The sequence below is a fragment of the Scyliorhinus canicula genome, chromosome 4 (genome assembly GCF_902713615.1).
Source record: "Scyliorhinus canicula chromosome 4, sScyCan1.1, whole genome shotgun sequence".
In the NCBI taxonomy this organism is placed as follows: Eukaryota; Metazoa; Chordata; class Chondrichthyes; order Carcharhiniformes; family Scyliorhinidae; genus Scyliorhinus; species Scyliorhinus canicula.
This window is the reverse complement of record NC_052149.1, coordinates 52,914,720-52,932,425: the sequence shown is the minus strand read 5'-3', so window position 1 is coordinate 52,932,425 and position 17,706 is coordinate 52,914,720. Positions and strand designations below refer to the sequence as shown.

Genomic DNA, 17,706 nt, shown 5'->3' with positions numbered 1-17,706 from the left:
AGGTTAGATGAATCAGATCGTCAGAGGTAACCTGGAATATTAATTTATAGTGTGCTTTGGGGACAGGGCAGCATGGTCTAAAACTAACCAGAGAGTAGGCCATTCCAGACCTGGTACTGTGCAATGATTCAGGATTAAGTAAAAGCATAGTAAATGAACCGACCCTTGGTAGTAGTGATCATAACATGATTGATTTTCACATTCTGATTGAGGGAGAGAAGAGTGTATCTAAGACTTAAACAATGGCAATTATATGGGTATGAAGACGGGACTGACTAAAGTAAACTGGGAAGTTAGGTTAACACTATAAGATATAGGAACAGAATCAGGCCATTTGGGCCATTAAGTCTGCTCCTCCATTCATTTAAAATTTTTTTTAGGGTAGCCAATTATTTTTTTCTCCAATTAAGGAGCAATTTAGCATGGGCAATCCACATAACTTGCACATTTTTGGGTTGTGGTCGTGAAACCCACGCAGACACAGAGAGTGTGCAAACTCTACAGGGTTGGGATTCAAACCCAGGTCCTCAGCGGCGTAGGCTACTGTGCTAACCACTGCCATGTGCCGTCCATGCTCCTCCATTCATAAGACCATGAGACATAGGATCAGAATTAGGCCATTCAGCCCATAAGTCTGCTCCGCCATTCAATCATGGCTGATATGTTTCTCAACCCCATTCTCCTGCCTTCTCCCCGTAACCCCTGATTCCCCAATTAATCAAGAACTTGTCTATTTCTGTCTTAAGGACACTTAGTGATCTGGCCTCCACAGCTTTCTGCGGCAAGAAGTTCCACAGAGTCACCACCCTGTGGCTGAAGAAATTCCTCCTCATCTCACTTTTAAAGAATCGTTTCTTCAGTCTGAGGCTGTGCCCTTGGGTTCTAGATTTTCCTACTTGTGGAAACATCCTCTCCACATCCACTTTATCTAGGCCTCTCAGTATCTTGTAAGTTTCAATTAGATACCCCCTCATCCTTCTAATGGAGCGAGGAGGACAAGGCCAGTTATAATACCGGGAAAAGGGAGAGCAGCTTCTGAGTGAGAAACAGTGCAGAGCGAGATGGACCCTGAGTCCTCAACCGCTCCTCATACGACAATTTTTCATTCCAGGGATCGTTCTTGTGAATCTCTACTGGACCCTTTCCAAGGCCAGCACATCCTTCTTAGATACAGGGCCCAAAACTGCTCACAATAGTCCAAATGGGGTCTGACCAGAACCTTATAAAACCTCAAGTACATCCCTGCTCCAGTGTTCTAGCCCTCTCTACGTGAATGCTAACATAGCATTTGCCTTCCAAACTGCCGACTGAACCTGCACATTAACCTTAAGAGAATTTTGAACTGGGAGTCCTAAATATCATTTAGAAAATAGTATATGCCTCCAATCTACCTTCTCCTCACTTTGAAGCTGCTCTCCCTTTTCCCGCTGTTTTATCTGACCGGGTCCATCTCGCTCCGTGCTGTTTCCCACTTGAAGCTTTTCTCCCTTTTCCCACTTTTTTAAAATAAATTCAGTTTTCCACTTTTTTTTTTCCAATTTTAGGGGCAATTTAGCATGGCCGATACACCGATACTGCACATATTTGGGTTGTGGGGGTGAAACCCACACAGACATGGGGAGAATATGCAAACTCCACACGGACAGTGATCCAGGTTCTAGATTCGAACCTGGGTCCTCAGCGTCGCAGTCCCAGTGCTAGCCACTGTGCCACATGCTGCCCTTTCCCGCTGTTTTAACTGGACGGGTCCGCCTCGCTCCACGCTGTTTCTCCTCACTCTGAAGCTGCTCTCCCTTGTCCCGCTGTTTTTTTTTATTACTTATTCTGCGTTACAAAGCCAGAGTGTGGACAGGGGCGAACCCATAATCCAGCTCCTTGCCTGCTCCAAAAACCAATTCAAATTGAATCCAATTCATGGTCCCCACAAGAGAGACATACCAAATCTTAGCCAAAAGGCCGAGAAGGTGGCTGTTTTAGCTGGCCAGGTCCACCTCACTCCGTGCTGTTTCTCTCACTCTGAAGCTGGTCTCCCTTTTCCCGCTGTTTTAACTGGCCGGGTCCACCTCGCTCAGTGCTGTTTCTCACTCAGTTCAGTTAAGGGACAGTTCAGTAACGATGCAGTAAACATTTGAGGAGATAGTTCATAACACTCATGAAAGATGTATTCCAATGATAAAGAGAAACCCTATGGGATGGACCAGTGACAATACCACTGCACACTGCCTCCCCTACTATTATACTGTTAACTGGTTTAAATATGTTTTGTCTTGTATGGTGTAAGACATGCATTCAGTGATGGTTTTGTGAATGGTGCTATGGATTCAGTTGGTACATTTGGCTGGCAGATGAAATTTGCCTTTCTATCTTGCCATTATTCATATGCTAACCATGCAGTGATTATTGGCCAGCTATTTTACCATGGCAAAGGAGCTGATATTGCCACTTAACTAGAACATAGAACATAGAACAGTACAGCACAGAACAGGCCCTTCGGCCCTCGATGTTGTGCCGACCAATGATCACCCCACTTAAACCCACGTAACCTGCATACCCGTAACCCAACAATCCCCCCATTAACCTTACACTACGGGCAATTTAGCATGGCCAATCCACCTAACTGGTTTCTTTCCTCACTTGGAAATCCATACATTCACATTTTCAACAGGATTTGCTGGAGTACTCAGTTGTGAATCTTTTCACTGCCCCTAACTCTGAAATGGGGGCAGTTGACCCTGTGAAAGGCTAAATTAGTATGGATTTTGGATCAAACCTGAGCATTTCCTAGTCTCTATGGTTGAGTCTCTCAGGGGAATATTTGCATGAGTTTATTTTTTTTCAAAACACCTGAGTGTGCACTGTAGAACAAAGATTGGGATTATAGAATGGTTACAGCACAGAAGGAAGCCATTGAGCCTGACATTTCCATGCCAGCTCTCTGGAAGAGCTCATTTTTTCTTTAGATAATTATCCAGTTCCCTTTTCACAGCCACAGTGAATATGTCTCCACCACACTTTCAGGGATGGTGGCTTTAATAATATAGATATTAGAAAGAGTAGTTCTGAGATTATAGAAATTGTAGTTTTAGAAGAAATGCTACAGCTGTGGTTTCCTAGCAATAAAGTCTCTGACCCAAGTTCCTGAAATTCTGCAGCCCTTGCTGAAGATAACAAAGGCACAGGATGGTCAATTGTCTATTGTTTGCAGAGGGGTGCCATCTAGATCACAAAACTCCTTCAGGCACAGGCCTTCACAGAGACACTTCTGTTCTCAACTAGGGGTTGTGAGAAGGCCGAAAGGAACCATCAATAATAACAAATGAATGACTTCCGGTGGCGGATGTGAAGGAGTAGGTCGCGCATTTGGTGGCTCCCGCTCGGGTCGGACCTTTGGACCTTTTCCCCCGATTTTTAAAAAAAACCAGACTTGATTTGGAAAATTGATGGCAGAGGCAATTGTTGATTGGATTCCCACTTCGGTGGAGAGGTTTTGGGGGGGGGGTAGAATTTGTTACATGCAATTGGTAACATTTATAGCAAGATCACAAAACATTACTTCAGCCTTCGCATTTGTGCACAATTTAAGTTCTCTAAAAAGTGGGTATTGATTGGGGAGGGAAGCCATGTGACGTTAGGTTTGAAAGTTAACATGAAAATTGAGAATTGTTGTTCAGCACCAGCAGCAGCTTTCGCATAGAGTATATTAAACAAAAATAATAAATATTCATGTTCAATTATAAACTGATTTTTATGGAGAGAATACCTGTGTAAGGAAAACTGTGGCCTCAGAAGCAGGTGAGAACCACTGCTTTAGAAAGCAATCATCAGACTTTAAATTTGCACTAAATGCTAGAAATGTACTTTAAACATTATTATTTTTCTTTACATCATGATAATTGTTTTTACTTTTTCTAAGGGCTAAACATTTTTTAAAAATAGGCTATTTTTGTGTATGCCTTTGATTAGTTGCTTTGGGCTTTGTTTAAAAAATGAAGAAATTGTCTATTTCATTTCTCCCTCCCCTCCAACTACTCAAAAATGAGAAAATTATGCAAAATGAACGGCATATATATCTATTGTTCTGGATACTCAGACTTTTGAAAGTAATTTTTCTTGAATAACTCTTTCCATGGTCGATTTAAGCCTTAATAACCTAATAATTCAGTGCTAAGAAACCTCTTTATAATACGGTTCTCCCTTTTATATGATGTTGCATTCATCATTATTTAGTTTATGTCACCAAGTGCTTGCTATGCCTTTTTATTGTTATTAGTGCAACTGAGGAAATTAACTGTGAAGCTTGTAAGTTGTGCCCTTGATAGTTCTTAATGGGTTGAAAGATTGCTTGAAACAATATAGTTGTGTTGCTGCATGTTAGAAATAACTGCACTATTTACCACTCAGTGCAGGAATGTTTTAAAGGTACATCAAATAAACTTCATTTTCTAATGGCATTTTTGATTTTTTTTGCAGCTCAATATCTCCAATAGTGATCACACACGGCAGCACAGGTGGCAGCTTGAAGCGACCAGACACGACCGAATCGCTGAATTCGTCCATGTCTAATGGAACAAATGATGCAGGTGTGTTTTTGCTAAACTGTATCCTTTCTGTAAATTGAAAAGAATTAAAACTTGGTCCCCTAAAGTCAATTGATGGTTCATTGCTAAACCAGCTTCATTACTGAAGGTGCAAATTATAATATTTTGATAGGAAGTACAAATTGCAGTAATTTCATATCAAAAACTCTGACAAGAGGCCGGTTATAGTAACTTCTTGTCTACAATATTAAATGAACAGATGGTTTCATCTTCTAATAGTCTTGAGATTTTATTATGAAGACAAAAAATTACAAATCTTAAGAGATGATCAAATTAATTTGCATCTTTTCTGGGTATGTCTATAAAAGAAGCAGTGTTGCTAAAGTACATTGAAATAAACATGATAATGTTCCAGATTTCTTTCAAGGGCCTCTGCAAATAGGATTAATTCTAGAATTTTCTGATCTTTTGCTGTTTATGTTGCAGCTTTTATATAAATATATAAGTACTATTGAATTTTTTCATAACTTTCAGGTACATCATGCGTGCATTTATTTATTCAGTGTTGCCAATTGTTGGTCAGTAAATGCAAGGTTTTACATACAAAAGGGCAACCGTTTGGAGAGATTTCAGAATCTCGCTTTAGAGCCACTCGCGTGCAAGAGGCTGCAACTGCATTCTGCCCATTGATGTAAAATTGATTGGAAAATGTTGAAATAGCAATTTGCAACAGAAAAGTATGGTTAAATCATAACAAAAGGAAGTAAGCTTTCTGGAGAGGCAGTGAAAGTCCCATGCGACATTTTTAACAACTGCTCTATTTGTGGAATATTACAACATACACTAAATTTGCAATGTTTCGAAGAGCATAAATGTTTTTTTGCCACGTATCAACATTTCAAGCATCTCCATTAATCAACTTTAACCAGAAACCCATCTCAAAGGCACATGGCACATACACTGGACGTAAAACTTTCAGTTATATAGATTAGTAAATTGATTCCAAAATCACACCAGCCGCCTCAATCTTCCAATTTGTTTTTAAATGAATGTTTTTTTAAATTTAGACTACCCAATTTTTTTTTGCAATTAAGGGGCAATTTATCGTGGCCAAACCACCTACCCTGCAGATTTTTGGGTTGTGGGGGCAAAACCCATGCAAACACGGAGAGAATGTGCAAACTCCACATGGACAGTGACCCAGAGCCAGCATTGAACCTGGGACCTTTGCATTGTGGGTCAGCAGGGCTAACCCACTGAGCCACCGTGCTGCCCTTAAATTTTTGTTTTAACTGATGTGTTGCTGAGACCATCAAGCAGTATCCTGATATAGTCACACTCATGGAAACATATCTTACAGACAATAAAGGCAATGTCCCAGGCATCACCATCTCTGGGTATGTCCTGCCCCACTGAAGTGGCAGCACTGTGCTCGGCAGTTGAGAGTTGCCCTGGGGAAAAGGACATATCTGAGCAAGTGGTGAAGGAACCATCAAGAGGAAAAAATCCTACTTGATCTCATTCTTCCCAATCAACAGCCAGAGATGCATCTGTCCACAACTGTATCGGTAAAAGTGACCACCGCACAGTCCTTATGGAGACGAAGTCCCATCTTCACAATGAGGATACTGTCTATGCTGTTGGGTGGCACTACCACTGTGCTACATGGGATAGATTTCAAATATATCTATCAAGTAAAACTGGGTATCCGAGGTGCTGTGGACCATCAGCAGCAGAATTATATTCAACTACAGTCTATAACCTCATGGCCTTGCATACCCCCCACTCTACCATCAAGTTGGGGGATCAACCCTGGTTGAATGAAGAGCAGATGAGTGCATGCCAGGAGTAACACCAGGCATATCAATAAAATGAGTTCAACTGGTGAACAACACAGGACTACTTGGATGCCAAACAGCATGCAATATTCAGAGCTGAGCGATCTCACAAGCAATGGGTCACATCCAAGTTCTGCAGTCATGCCACATTCAGACATGAATGGTGGTGGACAATTAAACAATAAGAAGAGGAGGAGGCTCCATAAATATTCCCATCCTCCATGATGGGGGAGCCCAGCACATTAGTGCAGCCATTTTCAACCAGAAGTACCGAGTGGGTGATCGATACTGGCCACCTGTGGTCCATAGAATCATAGATGCCAGTCTTCAGCCAATTTGATTCACTCCCATGTGGTATCAAGAAACAGCTGAAGGCCCTGGATACTGCAAAGGCTATGGACTCTTGTAACATTCCAACAATAGTACTGCAGACTTGTGCTGGAGAACTAGCCACGCCCCTAGCCATGTTGTTCTAGTTCAGTTACTCTGGCATCTACCTGGCAATATGGAAAATTACCCAAGTATGCCCTGTCGACAAAAACAAGCAGGACAAATACAATCAGACTATTTACCATCCTATCAGTCTACACTTAATCAGTGGCAAACTGATGGTAGGTGTCATCAACAGTATTATCGAGCAGCACTTAGTCAGCAATACCCTGCTCACTGCTCAGTTTGGATTCCACCAGAGTCACTCAGCTCCCAATCATATAACAGCTTTGGTTCAAACATGGACAGTAGAACATCCAGGCTTGGGCTGATAAATAATATTTGCGCTAGACAATGACCATTTCCAACAATAGAAAACCCAATCATCTCTCCGTGACATTCAGTGGTGTGACCATCACTGAATTCCCCACTTATCAACATCCTGAGGCTACCATTGACCAGAAGCTGAACTGAATTATTCATATAATTGCCGTTGCTATAAAAGCAAGCCAGTGGCAGCACTGTGGCACAGTGGTTATCACTGCTGCCTCACGGCGCCGAGGTCCCAGGTTTGATCCTGGCTCTGGGTCACTGTCCGTGTGGAGTTTGCACATCCTCCCCGTATTTGCGTGGGTTTTGCCCCCAAAACCCAAAGGTGTGCACGGTAAGTGGATTGGCCATGCTAGATTGCCCCTTAATTGGAAAAATGAATTGGGCACTCTAAATTTATAAAAAAATATATAAAAGCAGGTCAGAGGCTAGGAATCCTGCAGTGAATAACTCATGTCCTGACTCCCCAGAGCCTATTCATCATTTACAAGCACGTCAGAAGTGTGATGGAATACTTACCTGGGTGAATACAGCTCCAACTACACCCGAGAGGCTTGACAGCATCCAGGACAAAGCAGACTTTTTGACCATCCACCACTTTAAACATTCACTCCTCCACCACCGACACACAGTGGCAGCAGTGTGTACCATGTACAAATGCACTGCAGCACTCGCCAAGGCTCCTTCAAAAGCACCTTCCGAACCTGTGACCTCTACCAGGGTAGCAGATGAATGGGAACACCACAATCTGCATGTTTCCATCCAAGCAACACATCATCCTGACTTGGAACTATATTACTGTTCCTTCACAGTCACAGGTTCAAAATCCTAGACCCCTTCTGAACAGCACTGTGGTAATATCTGCACCACATGGACTGCAGCAGTACAATAAGGCAGCTGTCCACCACTTTCCCAGGGAAATTAGGAATGGGCAATGATTACTGGCCTTGCCAGTGATGTTCACACCTTATGAAAAGAATCACTTAAACAAAACTAAGGACTACCACTGCTGCTTCAAGTAATATTGGACGTTAAACATTGGGCGCAATTTACCGGCCTCGTCGTGCCTGACTTGGTGTTGCGAAAAGGCTGTTGAATCTCACAAGTAGTTTTCCTGCACTGGCGAACTAAGCCGTTGAATAGTGGGGTCTTTCTCAGTGCTGAGGGCGCCAAGAAACACCCCGCCAAACACACCCAAAATCGGACTCTGATATTTTTTCTTTAAATAGCACCCATTAACTTTCTCCACAGAAGTTGCCAGATCTGCTGAGTTTTCCAGCACTTTCTTTTTATTTAACGACTATAACTAGTTTAATTAGTAAAAACAAATTTCCAAAAGCATTGTTGGAGATTTAAAAATACTCTAATCCCCTTTTAGATATCCTTTCTAATTGCTTGCTTTCGTTCTCAGCGCTGTTTGATACACATGATGAGAGAGATGATGAGGGTGAAGGGGAATCTGTGGAAGAGCATAAGAGTGTCATCATGCATCTCCTCTCTCAAGTCCGATTAGGCATGGACCTGACAAAGGTGAGTGTCTCGCTATTATGGACCAGGCTTTAGAGAACACCAAAGTATCATGGAGTTCACCTGACCCACAACTTTTAATAGATGTTGGTTATGGGGAGCACAAGGGCCCACTTTACAGGTGTGATGCAACAGAAAACTAAAAGTAGTTTTAAACAACAACAATGTTTATTCTATGAATCCAGTTAACATTTTTATTTTTTATTTATTTATTTTTTTAAAAATAATTTTTATTGGAATTTTTTACAGAAAATATAAAAATATAACAACAAGTATAGCAACAAGCAGTAATATGCAACTAATAGCCCCATAACACCCACAATTCCCCCCAAACCATAACATCACATGTATCGCACTCCCCCCACCCCCCAACAAGAGAACCTAACCATAAATTAAAATTAAATAAATCAAATTTAAATAAAATAAGCAAATATAATCAACGTCCCACCCCCCGGGTTGCTGCTGCTACTGTCCCAGTACCCTATCGTTGAGCCAGAAAGTCGAGGAAAGGTTGCCACCGTTCAAAGAACCCTTGCACCGATCCTCTCAGGGTGAATTTGACCTTCTCAAGCTTAATGAAGCCCGCCATGTCATTGATCCAGGTCTCCACGCTTGGGGGCCTCGCGTCCTTCCATTGTAGCAAAATCCTTCGCCGGGCTACTAGGGACGCAAAGGCCAGCACACCGGCCTCTTTCGCCTCCTGCACTCCCGGCTCTACCCCAACCCCAAAGATCGCGAGTCCCCATCCTGGCTTGACCCTGGATCCCACCACCCTTGACACCGTCCTCGCCACCCCCTTCCAGAACTCCTCCAATGCCGGGCATGCCCAGAACATATGGGCATGGTTCGCTGGACTCCCCGAGCACCTGACACACCTATCTTCACACCCAAAGAACCTACTCATCCTCGTCCCAGTCATGTGGGCCCTATGCAGCACCTTGAATTGAATGAGGCTAAGCCGCGCACACGAGGAGGAAGAATTTACCCTCTCCAGGGCATCAGCCCATGTCCCGTCTTCGATCTGTTCCCCCAGTTCCCCCTCCCACTTTGTTTTCAGCTCCTCTACTGACGTCTCTTCCACCTCCTGCATAAGCTTGTAGATATCGGATATCTTCCCCTCCCCGACCCAGACCCCCGAGAGCACCCTGTCACTCACCCCCTCGCGGGAAGCGCAGGGAATCCCTCCACCTGCCGTCTAGCAAATGCCTTTACCTGCAGATATCTAAACATGTTTCCCGGCGGGAGCCCAAATTTCCCCTCCAACTCCCCCAGGCTCGCAAACCTTCCGTCGATAAACAGGTCCCTCAGCTGTCTAATGCCCGCTCTATACATCCCTGAAATCCCCCATCCATGTTCCCCGGGTCGAACCTATGGTTCCCCCTTAACGGAGCCTCCATCGAGCCCCCCACTTCTCCCCTATGTCGCCTCCACTGCCCCCAAATCTTGAGGGTAGCCGCCACCACCGGACTCGTGGTATACCTCGTGGGAGGGAGAAGCCACGGCGCCGTTACCAGGGCCCCCAGGCTTGTATCCTCACAGGACGCTCTCTCCATCTGTTTCCATGCTGCCCCCTCCCCCTCCATCACCCACTTACGCACCATCGACACGTTGGCCGCCCAGTAGTACCCCGAGAGGTTGGGCAACGCCAGCCCCCCCCCCCCCCCCCAGCTCTACTCGGCTCCAAGAAGACCCTCTTCACCCTCTGGGTGCCATGCGCCCAAACAAATCCCATGATGCTGCTGGTCACCCTTTTAAAAAAGGCCCTAGGGATAAAGATGGGCAAGCACTGGAAGAGGAACAAGAACTTCGGAAGAACTATCATTTTGACGGATTGCACTCTGCCCGCCAGCGATAGCGGCACCATGTCCCACCTTTTAAATTCCTCCTCCATCTGTTCCACTAGTCTGGTGAAGTTAAGCTAATGAAGAGCCCCCCAACTCCTGGCCACCTGCACCCCCAGGTACCTGAAACTCTTCACTGCCCTCCTGAAGGGGAGCCTCCCAATTCCCTCCTCCTGATCTCCCGGGTGCACTACAAATACCTCGTTCTTTCCTAAGTTTAGTTTATAGCCCGAGAAGCCCCCAAATTCCGCTAACAGCTCCATCACCCCCGGCATTCCCCCCTCTGGGTCCGCCACATATAACAGCAGGTCATCCGCATACAGCGATACCCGGTGCTCCTCCCCACCCCGCACCAGACCCCTCCATTTCCCTGACTCCCTCAACGCCATGGCCAGCGGTTCAATCACCAGTGCAAAGAGCAGGGGGGACAGGGGACACCCCTGCCTGGTCCCACGATAGAGCCTAAAATACTCCGATCTCCTTCCATTTGTTACTACACTCGCCATCGGCGCCGCGTAAAGCAGCCTCACCCATTTGATGAATCCCTCCCCAAATCCAAACCTCTCCAGCACCTCCCACAGGTACCCCCACTCAACTCTATCAAACGCTTTCTCTGCGTCCAGCGCCACCACTATCTCCGCCTCCCCCTCCACTGCCGGCATCATGATAACATTGAGAGTGTCTCCGCACATTCGTGTTGAGCTGCCGCCCCTTGACAAATCCTGTCTGATCTTCATGAATTACCTCTGGCACACAATCCTATATCCTGGTAGCCAGGATCTTCGCCAGCAACTTAGCATCTACGTTAAGGAGCGAGATAGGCCTATATGATCCGCACTGCAAGGGGTCCTTATCCCGTTTTAGGATCAAAGAGAACAGTGCCCGCGACATTGTCAGGGGCAAAGCCCCCCCCCCCCCCCCCCCCCCCCCCCCCCCCCCCTCCTCCCACGCCTCATTGAAAGTTCGCACCAGCAGGGGACCCACCAGGTCCGCATATTTTTTGTAAAATTCTGCCGGGAACTCGTCCGGCCCCGGGGCCTTACCTGACTGCATTTGCCCGATCCCCCTGACTAGCTCCTCCAGCTCTATCGGCGCCCCCAGCCCCTCTACCAGCCTCTCTTGAACCCTTGGGAATCATAGCCTGTTCATGAAGCTCTCCATCCGCTCTCTTCCCCCTCGGAGGTTCCGACCGGTACAATCCCTTGTAAAAGTCCCTAAAGACCCCATTTACTTCTGTCCCCTTCTGCACTACATTTCCACCCCCATCCTTCACTCCCCCAATTTCCCTAGCCGCATCTCGCCTACGGAGCTGATGCGCCAACATCCTGCTCGCCTTCTCTCCATACTCATATACTGCGCCCTCCTCCACTGTGTCTCCGCCTTTCTGGTGGTCAACAAGTCAAAATTGGCCTGCAACCTGCGCCGTTCTCCCAGCAACCCTTCCTCCGGTGCCTCCGCATATCTCCTGTCCACCTCCAGAAGCTCTCCCACCAGTCTCTCCCTCTCCTTCCTCTCCCTCCTTTCCCTGTGGGCCCGGATCGAGATCAGCTCCCCCCGGATCACTGCTTTCAGAGCCTCCCAGACCATCCCCACCTGGACCTCCCCCGTATCATTGGTATCCAGATACCCCTCAATGCTTCTCCGAACCCTCTTACACACCTCCTCCGCCAGCATCCCCACATCCAGGCGCCAAAGCGGGCGCTGGTCCCGCGCCTCTCCCATCTCCAGATCAACCCAGTGTGGGGCATGGTCCGAAATCGCTATGGCCGAGTACTCGGCATCCTGCACCCTCAGAATCAATCCCCTGCTCAGGACAAAAAAGTCTATCCGGGAAAAAAACCCTATGGACGTGAGAGAAAAAGGAATACTCCCGCGCTCTCGGTCTCCCAAACCTCCAGGGATCCACCCCTCCCATCTGGTCCATGTATCCCCTCAGCACTTTGGCCGCCGCCGGTCTCCTACCCGTCCTTGAACTGGACCGGTCCAGTGTGGGATCCAGCACTGTGTTAAAATCTACCCCCATGATCAGGCCCCCTGCCTCCAGGTCCGGGATGCGGCCCAACAATCGCCTCATGAAGCCAGCATCATCCCAATTCGGGGCATATACGTTCACCAGCACCACCTTCTCTCCCTGCAGCCTACCCCTCACCATGATATATCTACCCTCCTTGTCCGACACCACCTCAGCCGCCTCAAACGCCACCCTCTTCCCCACTAGAATTGCCACCCCCCGGTTCTTCGCGTCCAATCCTGAATGATAAACCTGCCCCACCCACCCCTTCCTCAGACGGACCTGGTCCACCAGCTTCAGGTGGGTCTCCTGGAGCATAGCCACGTCCGCCTTCAACCCCTTTAGATGGGAGAACACCCTGGTTCTCTTAACCGGCCCGTTCAGCCCCCTCACGTTCCAGGTAATCAGCCGGATCAGAGGGCAACCCGCCCCCCTCCCCTGCCGACTAGCCATAGCTTGGCAGATGTTCGCCCCAGGCCAGCACACCCCGCTCGACCCGTTCCCCATGGCGATAGCGCCTCTCCTCTTCCCCCCTGGCCCCCATCGGCTCCTTCCTAGTCGTTCCAGCAGCAACCCGGTATCCCCCCCCCCCCCAGGCTAGGACCCCTCCTAGCCGCGACGCACCCTCCATGGTACTTCCGTGAGTCAGCAGACTTCTGCTGACCCCGGCAGATCCCGCCAAAACCTAGCCCCTCCCGGCATGGGGTCATTCCCCTCTTGCCACACCTCCTTGGCATTGCTGCAGCGCGTGAAAGAAGACCTGTAGAGTCCCCGCCGCCACCGCAAGCTCCACCCCCCCCGCCCCGCAGTACGGGAAACCAGAGGAAAGCCCGCGCTTTCACACTGCCACACCCCACCCTTCTGACGCAGTTCCCCAAAATCCAGTTTCCCCTCAATCCCCAGCCCCGTACAGAAGAGAACATATAGAACACAAACCCCCAACACTCCCCACCTAACCCACAACCATGCCCAACAAACAAACCCACCCGTAAACAGAGCAAACAGAAAACCAGCATACATATTGTTGCACGTTTTACTATGGGCGTAAAACGCGTTTATTGGAGTGTATTAACACGCCTCCGAGTTCGACTTGTGCTTAACACTACTAGGCTCTGTTCTATGTAATTATTTAGCTCTGGAGTCGCCAGTTGCCGTATAGGCAACGTCACAAGTATTCCAAGGTCAAGTTCAAAGTAATAAAGACGATACACCGATTAGTAAAGTTCAAACGATCAATATTTATTATACAGTTATAATAAATACTCATGCACACACTAAGAGACTAAGCTATAACTAAACTTAAGTGAACAGAATACTTATCTAACAGGAACAGGCAAGGTCAGAGAACGAGGCCTTCGTCCTGGTCTTGTACTGCAGCCTTCAGCAAGCGTTCTGGTACTTGGGAGTCTAGTGGGCTTGGATCGCGTAGCGAGCGTTGAACTTACGGTTTCGGCGGCTGGTGCTCAACGGCTGGAGTCAGGATGCAAGATGTCAGTCAGAGCCGGAGCACGAGTTTAACAGACCGGGCTCTGTGGGGAATTTGCTTTTATACCCCTCTCTAATGTCCTTGCCCCCTTCTAGGCGGGCTCTACCTTTCGGTACCGATTGGAACGTTTCCAAACGGCTACCTTCGAAATCCTCCAATGCGGGGGCTTCCCTCGATGTTGGGGGGTGGTTTCGATATTCGTTACTCTGGTGCCATCCTGTCTGCTCCACCAATTAAGTGCTACATTGAGATGGAAATGTTGCCATTGTGTGTGCCTGGATCTGGGCTGCCTCATCAGAATGTTAAGCGCTTTGCCATTAACACCTTTGGCTTGGAGATCTGCACCTGGCCAGAAAACTGGTTTGCTGCTTGCAAAATGCTAATTAGTTGAGAGCAGGCTGTCTGTTCTCACTAAACAGGCTTTCCCTGCTGTCTTCCATTTTAGTTTGGCTCAGTGTCCATTTTGCGTGGCCAGCATGGCTACAATATCACACATGTCGAAGTTAAAAAAGTTGAAACAGTTGGAACAAAACAGCCACAGCGGAAACAACGCCGGCCAAAGTATGTCCCTAGGCCCTAGTTCGAGTCCAGCTTCTCCGCCTGTACAAAGGCACTCGAAGTAATGGTGCCGGTCCTTGTATGTCGCCCACAGGCGCGCAGGCTGCAGCATTCCAAACCTGACCTGCTTAGCATGAAGCACCGCCTTCGTCCGGTTGAACCCGGCCCGCCACTTAGCCACCTCCGCACTCCAATCCTGGTAGATTCTCACTACCGAATTCTCCCATTTACTGCTCCTCTCTTTCTTGGCCCAGCGCAGCACACACTCCCGGTCACTGAATTGGTGGAACCGCACCAGCACCGCCCTCGGGGGCTCACCTGCCTTGGGCCTCCTGGCCATCACTCTGTGCGCTCCCTCGAGCTCCAGGGGCAAATGGAAGGACCCCGCTCCCATCAACGAGCTCAACATCGTGGTCACATATGCCGGGAGATCCGACCCTTCCAGCCCCTCCGCCAGGCCCAGGATCCTCAGATTCTTTCGCCTCGTGCGAACGTCCAGCTCCTCCAAGCGGCCCTGCCACTTTTTATGAAGTGCCTCGTGCAACTCCACTATCCCCACGAGGATCACGGCCTCCTCCTCTCTTTCAACGGCCTGCCGCTGCAACTCCCGAATAGACTCCTCCTGGGCCGCCTGGGTCCCAAGCAGCTTGGTCGTAGTTGCATTCATGGAGTCCAGCAGCTCAGCCTTCAGCTCAGCAAAACAACGTAGGAGCGAGGCCTGTTGCTCCTGCGCCCACTTCCACCAGTCCTCGGGTGTTGCGCTGGCCACCATTTTGTTTTTCTTCCCCCGTTTGTTTGGGGGAGTTACTGCAGCCTTTTTCACCATATAGTGTGGGGCAAATTCTTCCAGGCACCTTCCCCCACCGGGATGCGTAGAAACAGCGCCGTTTGGGGCCCTCGAAACGGCCCAAAAGTCCCTAAATAGCGGGAGCACCGGCCGCCATTTTGTTTTTCTTCTCCCGTTTTTTTGGGGGAGTTACTGCAGCCTTTTTCACCATATAGTGTGGGGCATATTCTTCCAGGCACCTTCCCCCACCGGGATGCATAGAAACAGTGCCGTTTGGGGCCCTCAAAACGGCCCAAAAGTCCCTAAATAGCGGGAGCGCCTGCCGCCATTTTGTTTTTTCCCCCCCGTTTTTTGGGGGAGTTACTGCAGCCTTTTTCTTCTTCCCACTCCGGGTGAGCACCATACAGTGTGGGGCAAGTTCTTCCAGGCACATTCCCCCACCGGGATGCATAGAAACAGTGCCGTTTGGGGCCCTCAAACGTGCGGCTTAGCTCTGCATAGCCGCAACCAGAAGTCAGTTAACATTTTTATAACCACACAGTAAAGTTTATCAACTACCAACACAAGTAATCCCCACAGATACAATACTCTATAGATAACGCTTAATAACTTTCCAAACAACATCCATAAGACAAAAAAAAAACCTTTTTAACAAAGACAGTAGGTTTGCATTCTTTACAGAAACAGGTATTACTTTTAAATCATCAAGCGATCTGGAGGCATTCTTTAGATTGCAGAGAGAGAGATCAATACACATCTGCATGGTTTGAATACAGCTCTCCAACTGAAAGCCAAAAAGAGCTTCCAGCTCCACCCACACAATGACATCACTGCAGCCGTTTGATAAAGCACATTTTTCTTAAAGGGACATTCACATGACAGTCGTACCATTTGTTTTTGAGTGAAAATTGCAGAATTACCACCCTGATTGGGAATAGAAATTCTAGTACACTCATGATTCTTCTGCCATTCGTTGTAGACCTATTGGGAGAAAATAACCAATTTTGTAATATTTCATCCAAGTGCAACCGTAGTTCATTGATTAGCAAATATCAAATTAATGGACAAATTTTTACATTGTCTGGAATTCTCCGGCCGTTGGGATTCTCATTCCCTAGTGACAGTGCACCCTCTCCTGTGGATTTCCTGGTGGCATGAGGTGGCTTCAATGGGGAAGCCCATTGACAAGCAGCAAGAAGAGAGAATCCAGCCGCCAGTGAACTCCGCCATTGCTGAGAAATACTCAGCTGGGGGACTGGGGAATCCCACTCTTTCAGTTTTTTAAGAAGTTAATTTCTGCAAAGCTGCTCCATGTCTGGGCTTTTTTTTTACTAACTGGAATAAATGATCTGAGTATCCTAATGATATAAATGTATCTACTGTCTTTTATGCGCACAATGTGAGATTTGTCAAGTTACTTTTTAAAAAAAACGTATATATCTAGTTTTTTTTCTGTCATTCGTTTACAGTTTAGATCTCTTGTGCAGAACCATTTTTTTGTTTTAATTTTGTAGACGTGATTGAGATATTTTCGTATTACTTAAAATATATACATATAATATATACATATAATGCTGATCCTCTTGCAGGTGGTTCTTCCCACATTTATCTTGGAAAGACGGTCTTTGTTGGAAATGTATGCAGATTTTTTTGCACATCCAGATTTGTTTGTGAGGTAAGTATTCTCTTAGGTTAAACTGGTTTCTGCGATGATGTGGAAAGTCTGTAGTTATTTTGAAACTAATTCATTGGGACTGATGTGTACAGATTTTATTTTAATAAAGTCTCTTGAACATGGTTTCCATTATAATTGGTCACAACAATTTAATCAACATATCTTGTTATGAAGATATTTTCCTCCTTGTGAAATTTTGTAGTGATTAAGTAAAAATCAGAGTTATAGAAAACTTCATACATTACCATTGACTTGGTGATAAATTTTGATATATGACTCCCAGTACCCTATCTCTGCCTTGGGAATAATGCAAATCTGAAAGTTTAAATATTTCAGTTCTTCATCCAAAGTGGCGGTACAGACCCCCATTGGTTGACTGGGGATCAAATGCTTACTCTCGGAGAGGAAAATAATTCACAGTCCAAGTCATTGTTTGTGCATCTCGTAACAAAGAAAAATTAGCAGAAGGCCAAGGAGAGGTCTTTTGTCCATTTACTCACTCTTGAGAGTAATACATTGCATCAATTGTCTAAAGACGGAACCTTTCCAAAACATTTGTCTCCACAGCTGTTGAATTGTTGAATATGATTGTTTTGCTACCCCATGAAACAAAGTAAGATTTTTTTTTTGTATTGCTGAAAAAAGACATTTTGTCAAAGCTTTTCATTTTGCACTCATCAGGTCAA

General features: G+C 46.7%; 1 protein-coding gene across 6 annotated transcripts in view; it reads left to right on the top strand.

The window, feature by feature from the left end:
- Positions 1–17,706, top strand: part of osbpl9 (oxysterol binding protein-like 9) — a 291,865-nt gene that overhangs the window by 256,878 nt on the left and 17,281 nt on the right. For all 6 annotated transcript variants that reach the window (XM_038794259.1, XM_038794260.1, XM_038794261.1 and 3 more), the window contains 3 exons: positions 4,471–4,580; positions 8,547–8,665; positions 16,935–17,020. In XM_038794259.1, the coding sequence (XP_038650187.1) occupies positions 4,471–4,580; positions 8,547–8,665; positions 16,935–17,020 (315 nt within the window). The remainder of the gene's footprint in view (positions 1–4,470; positions 4,581–8,546; positions 8,666–16,934; positions 17,021–17,706) is intronic.